This window comes from Microplitis mediator, chromosome 7, assembly GCF_029852145.1.
Source record: "Microplitis mediator isolate UGA2020A chromosome 7, iyMicMedi2.1, whole genome shotgun sequence".
Lineage (NCBI taxonomy): Eukaryota > Metazoa > Arthropoda > Insecta > Hymenoptera > Braconidae > Microplitis > Microplitis mediator.
In genome coordinates, this window is record NC_079975.1 from 20,396,224 (window position 1) to 20,414,916 (window position 18,693).

At 31.2% G+C, this 18,693-nt stretch overlaps 1 protein-coding gene across 1 annotated transcript in view; it reads right to left on the minus strand.

Annotated features, from left to right (window-relative positions):
- Positions 1-440: 440 nt before the first annotated feature.
- LOC130670766 (semaphorin-5A-like) overlaps positions 441-18,693 on the minus strand; it is a 93,140-nt gene continuing 74,887 nt past the window's right edge. The window contains exons 4-10 of the mRNA XM_057474267.1: positions 7,234-7,441; positions 6,419-6,621; positions 6,033-6,132; positions 4,431-4,630; positions 3,463-4,237; positions 1,874-3,388; positions 441-1,793 (exon numbers count right to left, since the gene is read on the minus strand). Coding sequence (XP_057330250.1) covers positions 1,590-1,793; positions 1,874-3,388; positions 3,463-4,237; positions 4,431-4,630; positions 6,033-6,132; positions 6,419-6,621; positions 7,234-7,441 — 3,205 coding nt within the window. The 3' untranslated portion in view covers positions 441-1,589. The remainder of the gene's footprint in view (positions 1,794-1,873; positions 3,389-3,462; positions 4,238-4,430; positions 4,631-6,032; positions 6,133-6,418; positions 6,622-7,233; positions 7,442-18,693) is intronic.

Below are 18,693 nucleotides of genomic sequence, written 5' to 3' on the forward strand. Positions count from 1 at the left end.
ATCAACTGCAATTTTAATATTTTTATTATTTATAATAATAATAATTATTATTATTATTATTAAAAATTATTAATCTTATGTACTAATTAAGTATCATCAGTCAATTTTATGAATCTCATAATAAAATATATCGATACTAGTATTTAATGTCATAACCTAATTTTCGAAATTTTCATTATTTTTCTTTAGAAATTTTTTTATATTGTCTTTATAATTAATAGGGACAAGATTTTTGTCTTATTTTTGAAACGAGTAGTTAAAATTTTTGATATTACGGCGAAAATATTGGTCTTATTAAAAAAGTTTTCGGACAAAAGTTTTAGGAAATTCAATTTCCTAAAAAAAATGTCTCTTATGATTTTTTTATACGATCAATATTTTCACTGTAATTCAAAAATTAAGATTCATAATGAATGATTCAAAATTTTGTTAATTATAAAAATCTTATTTTTGAAACTACGGCTTTACTATTAGTCCTAAGAAAAAATTATAAGAGACATTTTTTTAAGAAAATTAAATTTCCTACAACTTTTGTTTGAAAACTTTTTTGATAAGATCAATATTTTCCCCGTAATATAAAAAATTTCACACCACTAATTATTAATTATTTTTAAATTAACGCAAAAATCCTGGCCCTACTAATTAAATAAAATTAATTAGAATTACGGATTTCTTACTGTTTTAATTTTTGGGCTCTTACATTTTTACAGCGCGGCCAAATATAGCCGATGATAGCCGACTTTTATCGAATCTGACCGATTTATTATTGTGGTCCCAGTAAGAGAATAGACCTCGGAATCTGTCCCCACTACCGAACATTTATGAACTGCGCATGCGTACAGAAAAGTGGGAGAACATTTAACCCGTAAAATATCCAGAGTGGGAGTAAAAACCGACGACACCCGTCCAATCTCTTGTTGGGATAACAATAAAATTTTAGTTTCTATGCCGAAAAGAGTCGATGATACCCGAGTCTAATTAATCTTAAAATTTTTACATTCTGTCACTCGTGAGCCTCTTATCCAAATGGTAATTTACCATAGTTCGGATTCGCAAGGGATAGGGCCCATTTTACAAAGTTCTCAATTTCGAACATTCATACAAATTAATTTTTTGAACTGTCTCTAATTATTTCAAATCGCATTTTATAGTTGGGGTTATCACTATTAATCATTGACTCAGGTATGGAATGTTTATGTTGCCTTATTATTTTTTTTTTTAGTTGACTCCGTAAAAGAATGATCTTTTCGCCCCCCGTTTTTCTACAATTAAGTCGTTACTGCGCATGCGCATTAGTGCAAATTCTCGAACTTCATCATAGCCAAGTAATGAGAGAAAATCCCATTCTTTTGCAGACTTAACCATAGAAATTGTATAGTTGGGTCCGTAAAAGAATGATCTTTCTGCCCACCATTTTTCTACAATTAAGCCATTACTGCGCATGCGCGTTAATGCAGATAAAAAATGTATAACCTCAATTGTGAATTTTCTAGTTTGAAAATGAGGATTTCCATAAATTTTCAGGGTTACGACACTTAAAAACTAAGATATCGTTCTATATATACATTTCCTTCCACTTTTTAAAAACTTCAATAATATTTTTCTTGATCTAAATCAGCCCGAATGTGCTGCTGACCATGACTATTTCTCTTCAAAGTCGCCGACTCGTAATCCAAAGCTTTAGGATACAATTTAGGGCTGCCAAGTCCGTTGACATTCGGATTCGTTTTGTTGCGAATCGTTCCATTTCCGTTGCTGGTACCTGAGAAACTCGGCTGCCTTTTGGCGTTAACCTAAACAAAGAAGCAACCAATTAGACCAATGATTTATCAACCACTCCGTTAATTAATCAATAGACTCATCAGTAACTTACCTCTTTCAATGGTACAGCAACATAAGGATTTTGTTTGCTGATGTAATGAGGACTTCCGGGAACCCCGGGTTTCCTTCTCCTCAAATACAGGAAGCACATCATCGCAGTGAGCGCCAATCCCAGCAGAAAACCAGCGATGCAGCCACCAACGACAGCTCCCACTGAAATTCCCGCAACATGGACACTTCTGGGCAGGGCATTGGTGAAGATTCCGTCTCTCCCCCAGTCACTTCCAGTTCCCGTTCCAGTTCCGTCGTCATCCTCGTCGAAATTAATCCAGCATTTGCGAACTTCACGGCTAGAACCCTCGCAAATTCCATCCCCCGGTTCCATAAGACACTGGCGCTTACGGAACTGGGTCTGGCCATCGCAAGTTGACCATCCGCTCCAGGTGTCCCATCCATATAACGACTCACAGCTGGGCATCTCACATGACTCACGCATCACACTGGGACCTTCGCAACCAACAACTGCTGCCGCAGTTCCTGACGCCATGGAACCGGCATCATTGAAGCATTCGCGCGTTCTCGTTCTGTAGCCTACGCCACATGACACCGAGCACTCAGACCAATCTGTCCAGCATGACCATTCACCTCTAGGACCTTTGCTTTGCAGATACTCGTCGTCCACAGAATTTCTACCATCTGAGGCTCCTTTGCACGGATTCATATTGCAGATGCGCGTCTGTATGCTTGAACCTTCGCAAGGTGGTGCTTCGCACGTGCGAGTGCGGTGTTGAGAGCCACCATCACACGCACGGCTGCATGAATACCAAGATGACCATTCAGACCAACCGGCAGAATTGTCGAAATTGTTGTTCGCATTCGGAATTGAATTTCTCGAACACAAACCGCCATAAGGACAATAGCGTTCCTCTTCTTTGGCCAAGGAAACACGCACTGATACCGGGTCATCAGTCTGAGCACGGCAGCTAAAACGGTATCGCTTTTCAGTGAATCCCACAGCGGTTTGACTTCCGTTTATTGACAACCAAGGCGTCCATGCGGAATATCTTCGTGTCTCGGAGCATGAATGCGTGTTGCAGTCCTCGATTTGGAAATTGCAGCCCAAGCACTCGGGAGTTGATGGCGTCGTCGAAGATGCCGGTTTGTCGCATGTGCGCTTGCGTATACGGATGCCGCCATTGCAGGCTCGCGAGCAGGTATTCCATGAGCCCCATGCCGACCATTGACCTGCTGATTGCGTTGGAGCTGGTGGGGGCGCTTTAGCTGGTGCTGGACACGGTGGTAAGTCAATGCAGACTATTTCGTCGTGGTCGTGACCTACGCAGACTCGGCCACCGTAAGCTGGCGCCGGGTTCGTACAAGTGCGGCGACGTGTTTTTATAGCAAACCCACAAGTTTGTGAGCACGCTGACCACGCAGACCAGGCTGTCCAACCTCCGTGCAATGTGCAGTTGGCAACTTTGATGCGCGTGCCCGTGCACTGCGAGCCGCCATTTTGTGGTGGCGGATTGTTACACTCTCGGGTTTGACATTGACACGTATCTGGGCTCTGAAAAAAAAAATTTCGTCAATCCGAAGTCTTAGGGTTTCAAAATTAGTAAAATAAATTTAAAATGAATTTACCTCAATGTCAATGTGTGGTCGCAAGTGTGATCTGATGTTATGATTAGCAGCCATTTCAGCAGTACCATGTTGGCAAGATGCCCACGTGCTCCAGGCACTCCAACCTCCATCGACCGGATCCGTCAGCACTGGGCACATCGTCACCTCCTGGAGCCAATGATTGGCCAGATAATTTTGCGTCGGGGCCTGGTCGCACTTCATTAAATGGGCGTTCCAACCACAGTACGGGTCCTGCGCATTCAAACAAGCCTGTTCTTTCTTGTGTCGATGGCACTGGGCTGCGGGTATCCTCAACAGTCCAGTTTCCATCCCCACATAAAGACTCTGTGAGCCTTTCAGAAACTGCAACGTCATTGCCGGTGAGGGAAATGGGCCCCATACTTCAACAATACACGTCTCCTGGGTCCGCGGAAGCACGGAGATCTTCTTGATAACCCCGTCTGTGGTGGCAACGTAGAGAACTGTGACCCCGCGGTGGATTTTGGTGGGGGTGACATCTACCGCGATGTGAGTGAACCGTTCGAGAGTCGTCGTGTGCAATGGCCCCGACGACGTCGTCTGAACTGCCTCGTCCATCAGCTGGTAGCGCTGATTGTCGAAGATTTGATGGGCCGCCGGCTGCTCAACGCGGCCGCAATGTTGCCGGTACTGATTCGGAACACGTTTTTTTTCCCATGCTGCTCCCGAATGCTCCTGGTGCTTAAATGGGCCATTGAACGCCTGATTTATCGCCGTCATGTTGAATGAACATATCGCGGAGCCTGCGATTGCGTTGCTGTAAAAAAAATTAATATAATTAATGAACTGATCAATTATTTTCAAATTTATTTACTGAGCTGTTACCGTTTATTTCCAGAGATCGCAAAGAAAATAAATAAATAATTTAATCTTATAAATTTTAAGTCCTGGGTTCGCTTAAATTTATTAATTTTCGTTATGTAAATTTTTTTTATTGAACTATAAATTACCTGGGTGTTGTAAAACTCGCGTAGACGATCCCCTCGTCTGGGTGGTAAGCGGCGCCTTGTATTTCGTCATAATAAAACGGAAATTCACCGGGAAGTGAACAATTCAAACGGGCTTTGCTAAAAGTTGTCCATATTCCGCGTTGTACTGTAGGACTCCCGGGATCTTTCTTGCAAACTCGCGCTATTCGCGAATATATTTTCTGTAATAAAAGGTTTTAAATGTGATTTACTGGGATTGGTTTTTTTATTTTTTTTAGGAAATTATTCGCTAGCTCACGGCTGATTTATTAAATTTTTTTTTGGGAACTCGGCCAGAATTCAATCAATTCAGAGAAGTTATTGGCTATTGGCCGTGAAATATGAAAATTAATAATTTTATTTATTTTATTAGTGAGATTTTTTAATAAAAAAAAAATGAGGAACAATTGTAATTTTATATTTGAATTAAAAAAAAATTTATGTATGTATATATATATATATATATATATATGTTATGTATATATATGTTAGCAATTCATGTCTATATTTTACGGTCTCTTACTCAGAAATTCATACAAGTTTTACTATATAATTCAACAGCAATTATATAATTATTTTCAAGATATATAATCATTCTTTTGTTATATTTTAGATAATTTATCAAAAGAATATTAAAGTGAAAAAATTATAAAGATGACTCAGAGAAGAAAGTTAAATTATTCACATGAAATTCATTTTTTTTTTAATAAAAAATAACCATTGGATTTTATGAGGGTAAATGTACCAGCCATCAGACAAATTTAAAATTATAAATAAATAGAGTAAATAATTTTTAAAAAAATATTTTTAAAAAATACACTTATAAATTTCAAAATTTTTTAAATGCGTATTTTTTTTTAATTTTACTTTATTAATTCTTTACTCGATTTATTAATAATTTTAAAGTTGTCTCATGTCTGCTACATTTACACTCATTTAATTATGATCTTGAAGTTAGCAGATAATTAAAAATTTTCGGATTTTTTTTCCAGCAAATTAATTACAAAAAAAAAAAAAAACTAAAAGTATGCACATGTAGAAAATTAAAAAAACTGTAAGTGCAATTTTTTTGAATATTTTTTATAATTTATCGTATAAAAAAAAATCCAAAAATGATTTGGCTAACTTTAGTATCATCGAATTTTTTAAATCAATTATCCAATGAATGATTGAACTGCTTAACCACTTGCAGAAAAAAATTAATTTTCAAAATTTAAAAAATAATTTGAATTCATCGTAGGGGTAAAAGTCTCCCCCCCCTCCCACCCTTGAATTCTTTCCAATAAATTTAGTCGCTATTGCAGTGGAAAATTAATATGACAATAAAGTTAGCAGACATTTAAAAATTTTTTGATTTTTTTTAACAAAAAAAAAAATATTTTGAAAAATTGCATGTATAGTTTATAAAATTTTCGACATGTGCATTTTTTTAGAAATATTTTTTTTCATTATTTATCTGTTAAAAAAATTATTTTTAATTTCAAATGTCTGCTAACTTCATTATCATAAAATTAATAGATAAATTTTAAATTAATTAACATTTTAATAAATAGCAACATATATTTATATTATTTATATATTTACCTTTCCACAGTTTATATATTCGACAGCTACTTCACGAAACATAAAATAAACATGATCTTCTGTTTCAAAACTGCCAACAAATTGCGGATCATTGAGCCACCTGAAATTAAATGATAATAATAAGTAAAATATATCTTAATTTAATTTTCGCAATACATAATTATAATTACATTAATAATAAAAAAAAATGTCACTTTATTTATACGACAGGAAGTTAAATAAATGAGTTGACGTGAGTCAATTAAATTGATTAATTATACCAATGAGTAAAAAGTTGCTAAGTAAGACAAATTTAATTAAAAATTTTATTAGTTTTACTTGACTCAGTTATATATATTTTTTTATTACACATATATATATTTGGTTTAGTGTAATTTTTTTAATACCTAGAGTCGTATTGCTGAGTGCGGAGACTCGGCGCCGCAAGAGTGCGATAAATAGTACCATCAGTACCGGAAAAATCTGTCGGTGCACCAGCAAACAGACCAGCATTTTCTTTAGCCAGTAGTGCCGTTACATTCGCTTGTGGTGAGTATGGACACATTGCAACACCAGATACTGAACTTGTTATACTATTTATATTTTCAATCTGCAACAGATAATAAATTTATTTAAAAACTGACACAAAAATTTGAAATAGCGCTTTAATTTACGCTCGTATGAAAAAATGTGTAGGATACTTTTTTGTAGGAAATTTAATTGTCTACAAAAAAATTCTCTTATGCTTTTTAGGTAAACCCAATAGATCAATCAAAATTTTGATTTGAAAAAAAAAATTCTTATGTGGCGAGTAGAGATTTTTTGTTTTAAACTTAAGGTGCGAATTCTGGCGGAATTATTGCAGATACGAAAAAAATATAAGAGTAAAAATTTGTAGAAAATTTAATTGTCTGTAAAAATGATCTCATTCATTTTTTTCGGAAGTTCAATAGTTTAGGCAGAATTTTAAATTTAAAGAAAAATTTTCAAAAAATAATTAATGGGAAAAAAAATTGCATTAATTAAAATTAATGGGCATAAAAAAAAATTAATACAATAAAATCTGAGTCTATAATAAAGAGTCAATATATAAAAGTCTCAATTATGTAAATTACAATCTTAATTACATCAACGAGAGCCAGTAGAGAGTAAAAAAAAAATAAAATAAACGGAGTGAAGAAGAAATTAATTGTGAATTAAAGCGATTAATAATAATTGTTACCTCACGCCATGTGCACTGTGGGCTGAAGGCATTAGTACCGCATGTAAAGAGACTCTTGCCATTGGTAAGCAGGACCTTGATGTAATTGTGACAGTCTTGGGCTGTTTGACCTTTGTCTTGGCACACTGTCGCTTTTTCCGGTGGCGCTGGCCACGACGCGTGCTCCAGAGGCGTAAGAGAGTTCAACGTCAGCCGATACAAGTTATCTCTGCAATAAATAATAACAATTATTATTATCAATAAATTTAATTATTTTATTATATTATCAAATAGTCTCAAAAAGTTCCATCAGTAATAATTTTAAATTAGGTCTTCAAAATTTGGGGCTAGAATCGATTTTATTTTCAACTTTAAGATCTACATTGATCTCAATAGATTTATTTAGATTTATGAAAATTTTAGATCCGAGATGTAAAATTTTGTTCATGAGACCCAGGAATTTTTTTCTAATTCGAAATTTGGTTCATTCAAAATTTGATCATTTTTATTTTATTAACTTTGATCTACGCAGATTATAGATCGATCTAAAAAAATTGGATCTAAGATCTAAGAAAACTGTCAGATGTTGATCTTCGTAGATCTTTTTTTTTATCAACCCCCAGAATTTTGTTAAAGTCGAAATTATGTACTTTCAAAATTTGATCATTTTTATTTTTCTAACTTTGATCTTTACGCCGATCATAGATCTAAATACAAAAATTCGATCTGAGATCTAAGAAAACTCCCGAATGTAGATCTTCGTAGATCTTATTTTTATCAAACCACAGAATTTTTCTAAAATCGAAATTATGTACTTTCAAAATTCGATCATTTTTATTTCGATGTTTACGCAGATCATAGATCTAAATTAAAAAATTCGATCTGAGATCTAAGAAAACTCCCAAATGTAGATTTTCGTAGATCTTTTTTTTATCAAACCCCTGAATTTTTTTTAAATCGAAATTATGGATTATCAAAATTTGATCATTTTTCTTTTCTCAATTCTACGCAGATCTAAGCCGACTAATAGATCTCTCAGATCCAAATTATTTTCATTAAAATAAAAATGACCAACAAATGTCCAAATTTCGAGTTTTAAATTTTTCACCCCCACCCTAAATCACAAATTTTCCTTTAAATATTCAAAAATGAATCAGAAACTTTATCTCGAAAAAAATTTAATCTGAAACTGCAGCAAATAAATAATTGCGTGACCTCAAGGCTGCACAACAGGTCGATGTAGGCTGCACTCAAACCAGCATTTGACAAAGTAAAGTCAAGTGACTCGAGCAATCGGCCGGAGAAATTTAATATCGACTCAACACAACCACTAGCCAGCATTCCGAAACAACCTACTCTAATTTTATTTTAAATCTTTGTAGGCGACAATCTCTATCCACTTATACCTTCACATTATTATTATGTAGAGTAAATCGATCGATTGACGATCGACTTATATATATAAATATATGAGTAGGCTGAAAACTGATATGGACAACGACAAAACTATTGAGTTAAATCAACTTACACCGGACTCTTATACTTGTGATAAATTATCAATCAATTTATAAATAAACTTGCGTTGGCGCTATATATTAGACCGGTTCAAAAAAATCGACTATTTTTTGTTTTTCAAAACCCGCAGTGGAATATCTTCCTAGTCATGAAAGATGGGGCCTGTGGAAGCGGGAGCTCTTAATATCGATTTTGAAAGGTCGCTCATCGTAAATTTCTATTTTACGTTTAAATAACATGGGAAAAAAATTTTTTTATTTTTTTATTTTTCTAGCTCGGCAGTCGCACGTCATATAAATGAATCCATAGCATATTCTTATAGAGAATTTAACGCTCTACAAAAAAGGTCTCTTATCATTTTTTGATAAATCCATTTATTCAAAAGTTATCGGAGCTGGAAGTCAAATCTACAATAAATTTCCAGATCTTTTTACTTTTCCAGCAAAACTATCAGACTAATCAAAAAATGTCATAGAATCTTTTTTATAGACAATTTTATTCCCTACAAATTATTTTCAATGAAGTTCTTTGAAATACCGCATTGTTTTCTAGTTATTTTCATTTTAATGCCAAGCTCGTAAAAATAATAGTCTTCTACTCTATTCTGAGAACTTAAGATTAAAATGAAAATAACTAGAAAACAATGCGGAATTTGAATGAACTTCATTGAAAATAATTTGTAGGGAATAAAATTGTCTATAAAAAAGATGCTATGACATTTTTTGATTAGTCTGATAGTTTTGCTGGAAAAGTAAAAAGATCTGGAAATTTATTGTAGATTTGACTTCCAGCTCCGATAACTTTCGAATAAATGGATTTATCAAAAAATGATAAGAGACCTTTTTTGTAGAGCGTTAAATTCTCTACAAGAATATGCTATGGATTCATTTATATGACGTGCGACTGCCGAGCTAGAAAAATAAAAAAATAAAAAAATTTTTTTCCCATGTTATTTAAACGTAAAATAGAAATTTACGATGAGCGACCTTTCAAAATCGATATTAAGAGCTCCCGCTTCCACAGGCCCCATCTTTCATGACTAGGAAGATATTCCACTGCGGGTTTTGAAAAAAAAAAAATAGTCGATTTTTTTGAACCGGTCTACTATATATATATATATATATATATATATATATAAATATATACATATATATATAAAGTAATAGACCAGTGGAGTGAATGACTCGATGGTTAAAAAAGTTATTGGCATTATAAAGAGTTGACTTTTATTTGAAGATCTGGTTTATTTTTTTTTTTTTTATATATATATGTATATATATATTTTTTTTAACATGGTGTTACTTTTTATTTAAATGTTATAACTTATAAAGTTGTGGATAAGAGCTTATCAGTAACAAGCTCGTGAGTGAGATCGAGGTTCGCTCAAGGGTGAGATAGACAGCAAATATATTACGTCCTAAGAGGACTTATGACACGCGACTTAATTTTTTTTTAGTGCCATAGTAGGAAATTTTTTTGCTTGAGTGATATAAGAGTTTGATACCAAAGGCGCCAGATTTTTTTTTTTTTTTTTAAAGGAATAGTTTATGGAAAGTTTACGTCAGAAGGGTGATAAATTTTGCGGTTACTTGTAAATTTATGTAACAAAATATTTTATTGGAAATTCAGGATGTCAATTTTGCCTGGTGAGTAATTAGAGTAATTAGTAATTGACAAATAATCATAAATATTAAGAGATAGAAGGTAGAGGCGAGTAATTTCCGATTGAGTTGAGCCGATAAATAATTGCCGGCGACTTAGCAGGTGAGGTACCGACTAGTGATAGGATGAGGGATTAAGCTCCAGATTTTCTCGGTCCTATGATCAGACGATACGCGGGTGCCAACAGGTTCGGACTGCGCACACTCAACTACTGGAACATTTATAACGCCGTTATCAGCTAATCACTAATCTCGGATTGACATTCTCCGACGCCAAACTGTCCGGTCGTATATATTCACCGATCAATAATCAATAATAATTATCGATCTGTCGATCTAGTATATTTTTTTCAATCACCTTTTCTATCAAAATAATACTCAATTAAATTAATTAAGAATTTTGTTGTCATTAATGACAGAATTACGATAATGACAAGCCAGGAAAAAATAATTTAGATCTACGGAGCAGATCTACGGAGATCGAGGGAGATCTCTTAGTTGCCAAGGCTTTTTTTAAAGAGATCCATGAAGATTTCGATGACATCCGGAGTACTAATAAGAAAAGTTGATGATAATTATCGATCTGCATTGACATTATTGTAAAATTTTCAAAGATCTGCTGATCTCAGATCATTAGAAATCTTGTGAGATTACCATAGATCTGAAATAATTGATGATCTGCTGTAATCATCAAAGATCTTCTGAGATCGGTTTCAAATTTTAGATTTACGTAGATCTGAATTTTTTTTTCCCGGGTATATATTTTGATAAATAAAATTAAGGGATAGAAAAAAAATTTTTTTTTTCAATTTTTTTCAAGAATTACTGTTTTTGATTAAAGAGATGAAGCTTGTCGCTAAAAAAAACTTTTGGACATTGAAGAAATGATTGAAAACCAAAGAATTGCAAATTATGCAATTTTTGGCTAAATCGATGAATCTAAAGCTTCGGGACACTAAAAAAGAAAAATCGCAGCGCTTTGAAATTTTCAGGATTTTTTCAGGACACTTTGAGGTTGAAAAAAAAACGACGATATCCTTTGTTCATCCGTTATATCCAAAGTTATAGCAAGGTTTCCGAATATCCTTAAATATGCGAATTTTGACCTGTTTTTTAATAAACATTATGGCTTCAAAAAAAATTTTTCTATTAAAAACCACTAATTTTGCCTTATAGAGAATAGTGTTTATAACCATATGTTTTGGAAGTAGCTAAGGTTAGACACGCGGTTGCTAACAGTCATACATTGAATAAATAATAGTATTAATTTATTAAGAATAATAATTGCCATATATCCAAATGACAATTATTGGTTTAATAATCCTTAGTTACATGGACGTCGAAATAAAGGTTAATTTACGGAGTATAATTTTCCATGTGACTGTAATACAGCGCGCATTTATTTGGACTTTGATGTTTATGTAAAACTATTCAAAGGTATTTATTATTCAGCGTAAATTAATTATATAGATTTTAAAAAATAAAATAAAAAAAAAAAAAAAAAATTTTGTTAGAGGAAAAAAGGAAAAAGTTTTCGTTTATTTATTGTTAAAGAGTTTTTTGAGAAAAGAAATGATATGAATACTGATTTTATTTAAGATTGGAATGTATTTTTATAATTTAAATTTATATGACTGTATTATTATTTTGTAAAACTTAAATAATTTAATTTTTATAATTGTTTATATAATTGACATGGGAATTATGGTTGTTATTGGTTTACAGAAGCCTGATGAAGTTGAGATTGTCAACGAAACGTAGCGGAATTTGATATAATTTAGACATCAAATAAATTGAAGATCTTGAATAACCTGAGCATTTGTGTATTTACTTATAGAGAATGTTTTCCAGTTTTCAAAACCCTACTTCCATTCTCTGTACGACCAATACGTCCTGAGTTATTGATTATCGAAGCCAGAATGGACTTTTTTGCTTTGATCAATGATAATTCGGCGCCAAATCGTCTTAGAGACTTTTGAAGACCGCCAAATTAAAGGGTATAAAATTTCCTAAAAGAATCATAAGGTCGGATTATCAAAAAAAATTTATTGGAGCCCATAAACTTGTTGGAAGACAAGCAAAAATTTTGAAAATTTTTTTTTCGTCGGTTTTTTTAAGATTACTCCGGAACCATGCATGATAAAAAAATTTGAAGTCCGGATCTGAAAACTAGAAACTTAAGGCTACAATTTGCTTTTTTATTATTTTTTCTACGACTACTTTTTACCGAGTTACAGCATGTTGAAAATCACTCAAAAATTTCGAATTTTTTTTTATCCCTTAATTTTTGTGACCAGTGTATATAAATTTTTGTTTCCTTAAAAAATACTTAATCACCAATCGTAAAAAATAGGGGTAAGTTGGTCGGCCCTGGTAATAAAGTTCTAAAAAAAAATTCAAAATTTTTTGTTAGCGGCCCATTTTACCTCAGAGTCAGCTTCTTTCAGTTCTCAACAAAAATTACTTCAAAAAAAAATTATATACAAATTTTTTTCAAAACAAATTTCGCGATTGATCTCATTGGCAGCCTGACCAACTTATCCTCCTTTTTTTGTACAAACAAATAATTTTAAACTACAAGCCAAATTTTTTTTTTTAAATGGTGTCTCATTCTACCCCGTACACCAACCAAAATTATGTATCTCATATTTCCCTATATTCCTATAAATTTATAAGGTAAGAAACCCAGTACCCAATCAGAGAACTAGTTCCCGATCGCTCATATATTTGTATATCTATATTTGCTAAATTTCACTAAAAATAGATATACAAATACATGAAGTGATCGGGTACTAGTTCTTTTACCATATAAATGTTCTCTTCAAAATAAAATTTCCTATAAAAATCTGATAAGAAAAAAAAAAATATAGAAATCGATTTTTAATTTAAAAGTTAGCGGTCTCTAATAATTAATTCTGTTGTTACTTAACACCCGTTAAGAGTAAGAGTAAGAGCATAATAATTATAGTAAAAAATATTTGATGTGAAATAAAAAAATAATTTAGCGCCCACGTAGGCGCCATTTATGCTTCGCTGCCGGTTTATTTCTTGTCAAAGTGGTTGCAATCGACAAAAGTGAAACAGGAGGACGGCTCGAGGCCGTTTCAAATATATATATATATATATATATGTATAATTTACTTGTATACAAGTTGCTGTGTAATCAGTCTGAAATGTCATGATAAAAATGAAATGAATAAATATAATTAATATCAATAAATAATAAAAATAAATTAATGATTTGAAATAAAAAAAAAAAATTTTATTTAAAATAATTGAGTTGATATAAATATGATTTATAAAGTTGAATTGAATGAAATTGAATTAAGCTTAATGTGCAGTACGTTTGCGCTTAATCGAATAGAATATAATAAAAGTGTTAACGTAGTCGGTAATACGGGAGCGACGAGCGAATAAAAACGGCAATGAGGATTGAGAATTGAGGATGGAGAGTAGAATGAGTACAATAATAAGAAGGATGGGAAGGAGTAAAGAGAAAAATAAGTATATTAGAGTTATATACAAGTGACTACTTGGAGCTCGTTATTGCGCTACTTATCAGAAAGTGGCCACATTGAAACAGATTACTTCCTGCTCAGTGCACGAATACCCTCAGCTTTATTTAACTTTTGCTAAAAGACGCTCTCTGTTAACTCTTTCGTAACACAAACAATAGTTTGTTTGTTTTTAAAAGTTTTTGTTTAAAGAAACCTGAAAAACAGTTGACCCTGTGGGCTGACCCCGAGACTTCCCTCTGCTTTTGAGCTCAGAGCCCGAAAACGTTTTTAGTTGCAAACTTGCGGCCTTTTTGAAGTCAGAAAATTTTTATTTTGATGTTCAACGAAAAAAAACACAATTGGCTAAAAAAAAATTAATTTTTGTCGTACGATATCTTTGGAATGAACCAGCCGATATGAGCCTACTTGGCGGCAATCGAAAGAACTCATCAAGACTTAGAACTTGATACATTTTGAGGCAAGTCGGGCAAGTAGTTTATGAGTTGTAAGAAAAAAACCTGAAAAAAGAAATTAAAATTTTTTTTTTTTCGTATTACTCGTAAACTACTCGACCGATCGATCTCAAATTCTATCCAGATCTAATTTTTGATGAGTTCTTTCGATTGCCACCAAGTAGCTTCAAACCGGTTGATTCGTTTCAAAGATATCGTACGACAAAAATTAGATTACACAGATACCCGCAAGAAAATAACATATATGGTCAAAATATATGATAAATATCAGAAAATATATGTGGCGAATTTAACTATATTTTTTTTTATATTGAAAAATATAATACTTATCATTTACGAGTCCGTATATATTTAGCATATATAATATATATATGTTAGTCATATACAAAAAATATATTTTTATCATATATGAAAATATATATTCTTTTCATATACGAAAACTATATTTTTATCATACATAAAAATATGTATTTCTATCATATATGAAAAATATATTCTGATTATATATAAAACATATATTTTGTATTGTGTATGGAAAAAAAAAGTTTCTTATTCGTATGACCAACTCCAATGAAATTAGATCTAAATTTTAATATATTCTTTAAATTGCAGTGAAAATTTTAAAAATTAGTTAATTTGATACGAATATATATACCCATATACATATACGTACACCGAATATAATATATGCTTAAATATAACAAAAAAAATATATGGTGCCATATATAATATAAATGTTATGCTACCATGGACTTTATTTCATATAAAAATATTATTGTTTGAATATAAAAGGAAATATATCAATACAATATATTATAAGGTAAATGTAAATGTATATATAGCTAAATATAAAAAAACATATAAGTTACATATATGGAATACATATATTTACTACTGTATATAATTTTATATTAAATCGGCGAAAATCTCTATACATTTTTTTATAATACACAATATAATTTATCATATATTTTTTTGTTGCAAACATATATGATTTTATATATTTTAACCATATATTGTTATTTTCATACGGGATCCATACATTCATACATGCATACACACACGGACGTCCGTTCGAAAATAGTCTGAATCGCTTTCTAGGACTTCAAAGTGTCAAGATCTGATGAAAACTCGATTTCCGAAATTTGGATTGAAACCAAAAACCAAACGAAAAATTAAATACGCAAATACTTTCTCTTAATTTGATTGATATGCAGTAACTATAACACCGCTCTCACCAGCTGTCTCATTGATATAACGCTGTAAGACTAAAGTAAAGCGAAAGAATTTAAAAATATCTAAAAGCCCACGCTCAGATACAAAATCGCATAATGTGCAGTATCGCTGGTCTACCTGCGAACCCGAACCTCGTCATTCATTGCACGCGTGTGTACGCATAATTCGCAATTTCGACATACAATGCTTTAGGAACGTGCACGCGTAGGTTGTCTGTGATACCTGTGTATCTCTTATTTGTATAATATGCAGCCAGATACTGCTCGCACACCGCGATAATGACAGTCAGATCTACAGACTCTTAAAAAAATTATTAAAACTCCCCAATTGTTGGCCATTTTTTAAAATAATAATCACTGGGAAAAAAGAAACTGGTCAAAAACTTCCCACGTTAGCTGTCCACCTTCTCGGGAATCAACGGGCAAAACTCTCAGGTGATGATGGTTTGAATGTTCACTACAATGTTATGTTATTAGCGAACTGATAATAATAATATTAATATTAATAATATTATAATTTTTATTTGCTATCGACACCTACCGGTAAAACGATCCCAAACGATTAATATATCGCTCTCATGCGACCTCAATATCCATATCAGTCTCGCATCGATCTCAAGATTAATCGAGGTAGACATTTGGATATTTTTACCATCAAATCAACGAGCTTGTCATGCGATGGTTTTTTTTTATTGTCACAATTTTTTAATATCAAAATTAAACGAGAGCCGAGAGGTGAAATTTATTTTTTTGGGGGAAGAAATTAATTACGGGTGAGTTTGTAAGTGATGCATTACTGGGCGTGCGTTTTTATGGAAAATAATTCAGACAGCTATGAAAAACTTATTTTGAATGAAAAACGATTCCATTGGTGGTGAAAAACTTATTTTCAATGGAAAATATTTTCATTAATTATAGAAAATTTTATTTTCACGAAAAAAGATTCCATTAGCCATTAAAAACTTATTTTTGAAGAAAAAGATTTTCAGGAGCCATTAAAAATGAATTTTCAATGGAAAATATATCCAGCGGCCATTAAAAATTAAATTTCAATGAAAAATATTTCCCACAGCCATTAAAAATAAATTTTCAATGGAAAATATATCCAGTGGCCATTAAAAATTAAATTTCAATGGAAAATATTTCCAATGGCCATTAAAAATTAAATTTCAATGGAAAATATATCCAGTGGCCATTAAAAATTAAATTTCAATGGAAAATATTTCCCATAATCATTAAAAATTAAATTTCAATGGAAAATATATCCAGTGGCCATTAAAAATTAAATTTCAATGGAAAATATTTCCAATGGCCATTAAAAATTAAATTTCAATGGAAAATATATCCAGTGGCCATTAAAAATTAAATTTCAATGAAAAATATTTCCCACAGCCATTAAAAATAAATTTTCAATGGAAAATATATCCAGTGGCCATTAAAAATTAAATTTCAATGGAAAATATTTCCAATGGCCATTAAAAATTAAATTTCAATGGAAAATATATCCAGTGGCCATTAAAAATTAAATTTCAATGGAAAATATTTCCCATAATCATTAAAAATTAAATTTCAATGGAAAATATTTCCCATAGTCATTAAAAATTAAATTTCAATGGAAAATATATCCAGTGGCCATTAAAAATTAAATTTCAATGGAAAATATATCCGACGGCCATATAAAATTCAATTTCAATGGAAAATATATCCCACAGCCATTAAAAATAAATTTTCAATGGAAAATATATCCAGTGGCCATTAAAAATTAAATTTCAATGGAAAATATTTCCAATGGCTATTAAAAATTAAATTTCAATGGAAAATATTTCCCATAGTCATTAAAAATTAAATTTCAATGGAAAATATATCCAATAGCCATTAAAAATGAATTTTCAATGGAAAACATTTCCAGTGGCCATTGAAAATTAATTTTTAATGAAAAATATTTCCATTAGTTATTGAAAACTCATTTTCAATGGAAAATCATTTCATTCGCAATTGAAAATTCACTTTTAATAGAATATCCATTAGTCATAAAAAAATTATTTTTCAACGCGAAATATTTCCATTAGCCATAAAAAATTTCTTAACAGAAATTGTTCCCATTAAAAGTAAGAATTAATACATAACTTTTAATTGAAATTTTTACAACCCTCATTACACTTATAAAATAAAATAAAAATTTAATCAAGCGTAAATTATCAAAGAAAGTAGTCACAATAAAAAAAAATCTAAATATTATAATTAACATATTAGTATTAAAATAAATATTGATATTAATAAATATTTATTAAATCAAATATTTATTTAATGAGACGATTTAATCTCGTGTTTAAATGCTCAGCTTTTAAATCAGCAATTATTTTCATTAAATATTTTTTCCGTGTACATATATATGTATACGTACATACATCCATATATATATTTATGTTTTATGTGAATGACGATTACCTAATCCGTAATCCTCGATTATGTGGCACAGAGGCTTCTAATCGTATTCTCGTATCTGTCGTTAATTAATTAACACGCGCGTGCCTTTTATACTAATTGCAGTAGTGTTTGTATATCATACACGTGTAAATCATTAGCTTGGCTAGATTTTACGTAATATTGTCCCTAATCTATTTGACTGATTGCTTACATTGTTCTATTATTATCACAATTAATCATTTTGATAAAATGTTAAACCGGAATTTCACTCGAAATCAGATTTTTAATTTCATTACTGGAAATTAAAATTGAAGGTGTATTTTAATAGAAAAATTTGAAAAAAAAAATTTTGAAATTTCTAAAATTATAAATTTTGTACTCTTATTTTTTTCAGATTTATTAAATAATTTTAGTAATGAAAATTCAAAAAATCAAAATTAAATATCATTAATATTTTTTTTTGCCCCTAAAAAAAATTTAATTCGACTGCTTCATATATTTATTGTAAAATAACAGAGTATTTATGCGATCATTTACTTCCTGATGAGTTTGAATCTCAAGAAAAAAAATAAATTCAAGTTTTTTTTAATAATACGCATTAAATATATGCATTAACGATTAATGTTTAATAATGTCCCCGTTAATTTGTTGTCAGTAACATTTTTTATAAGAG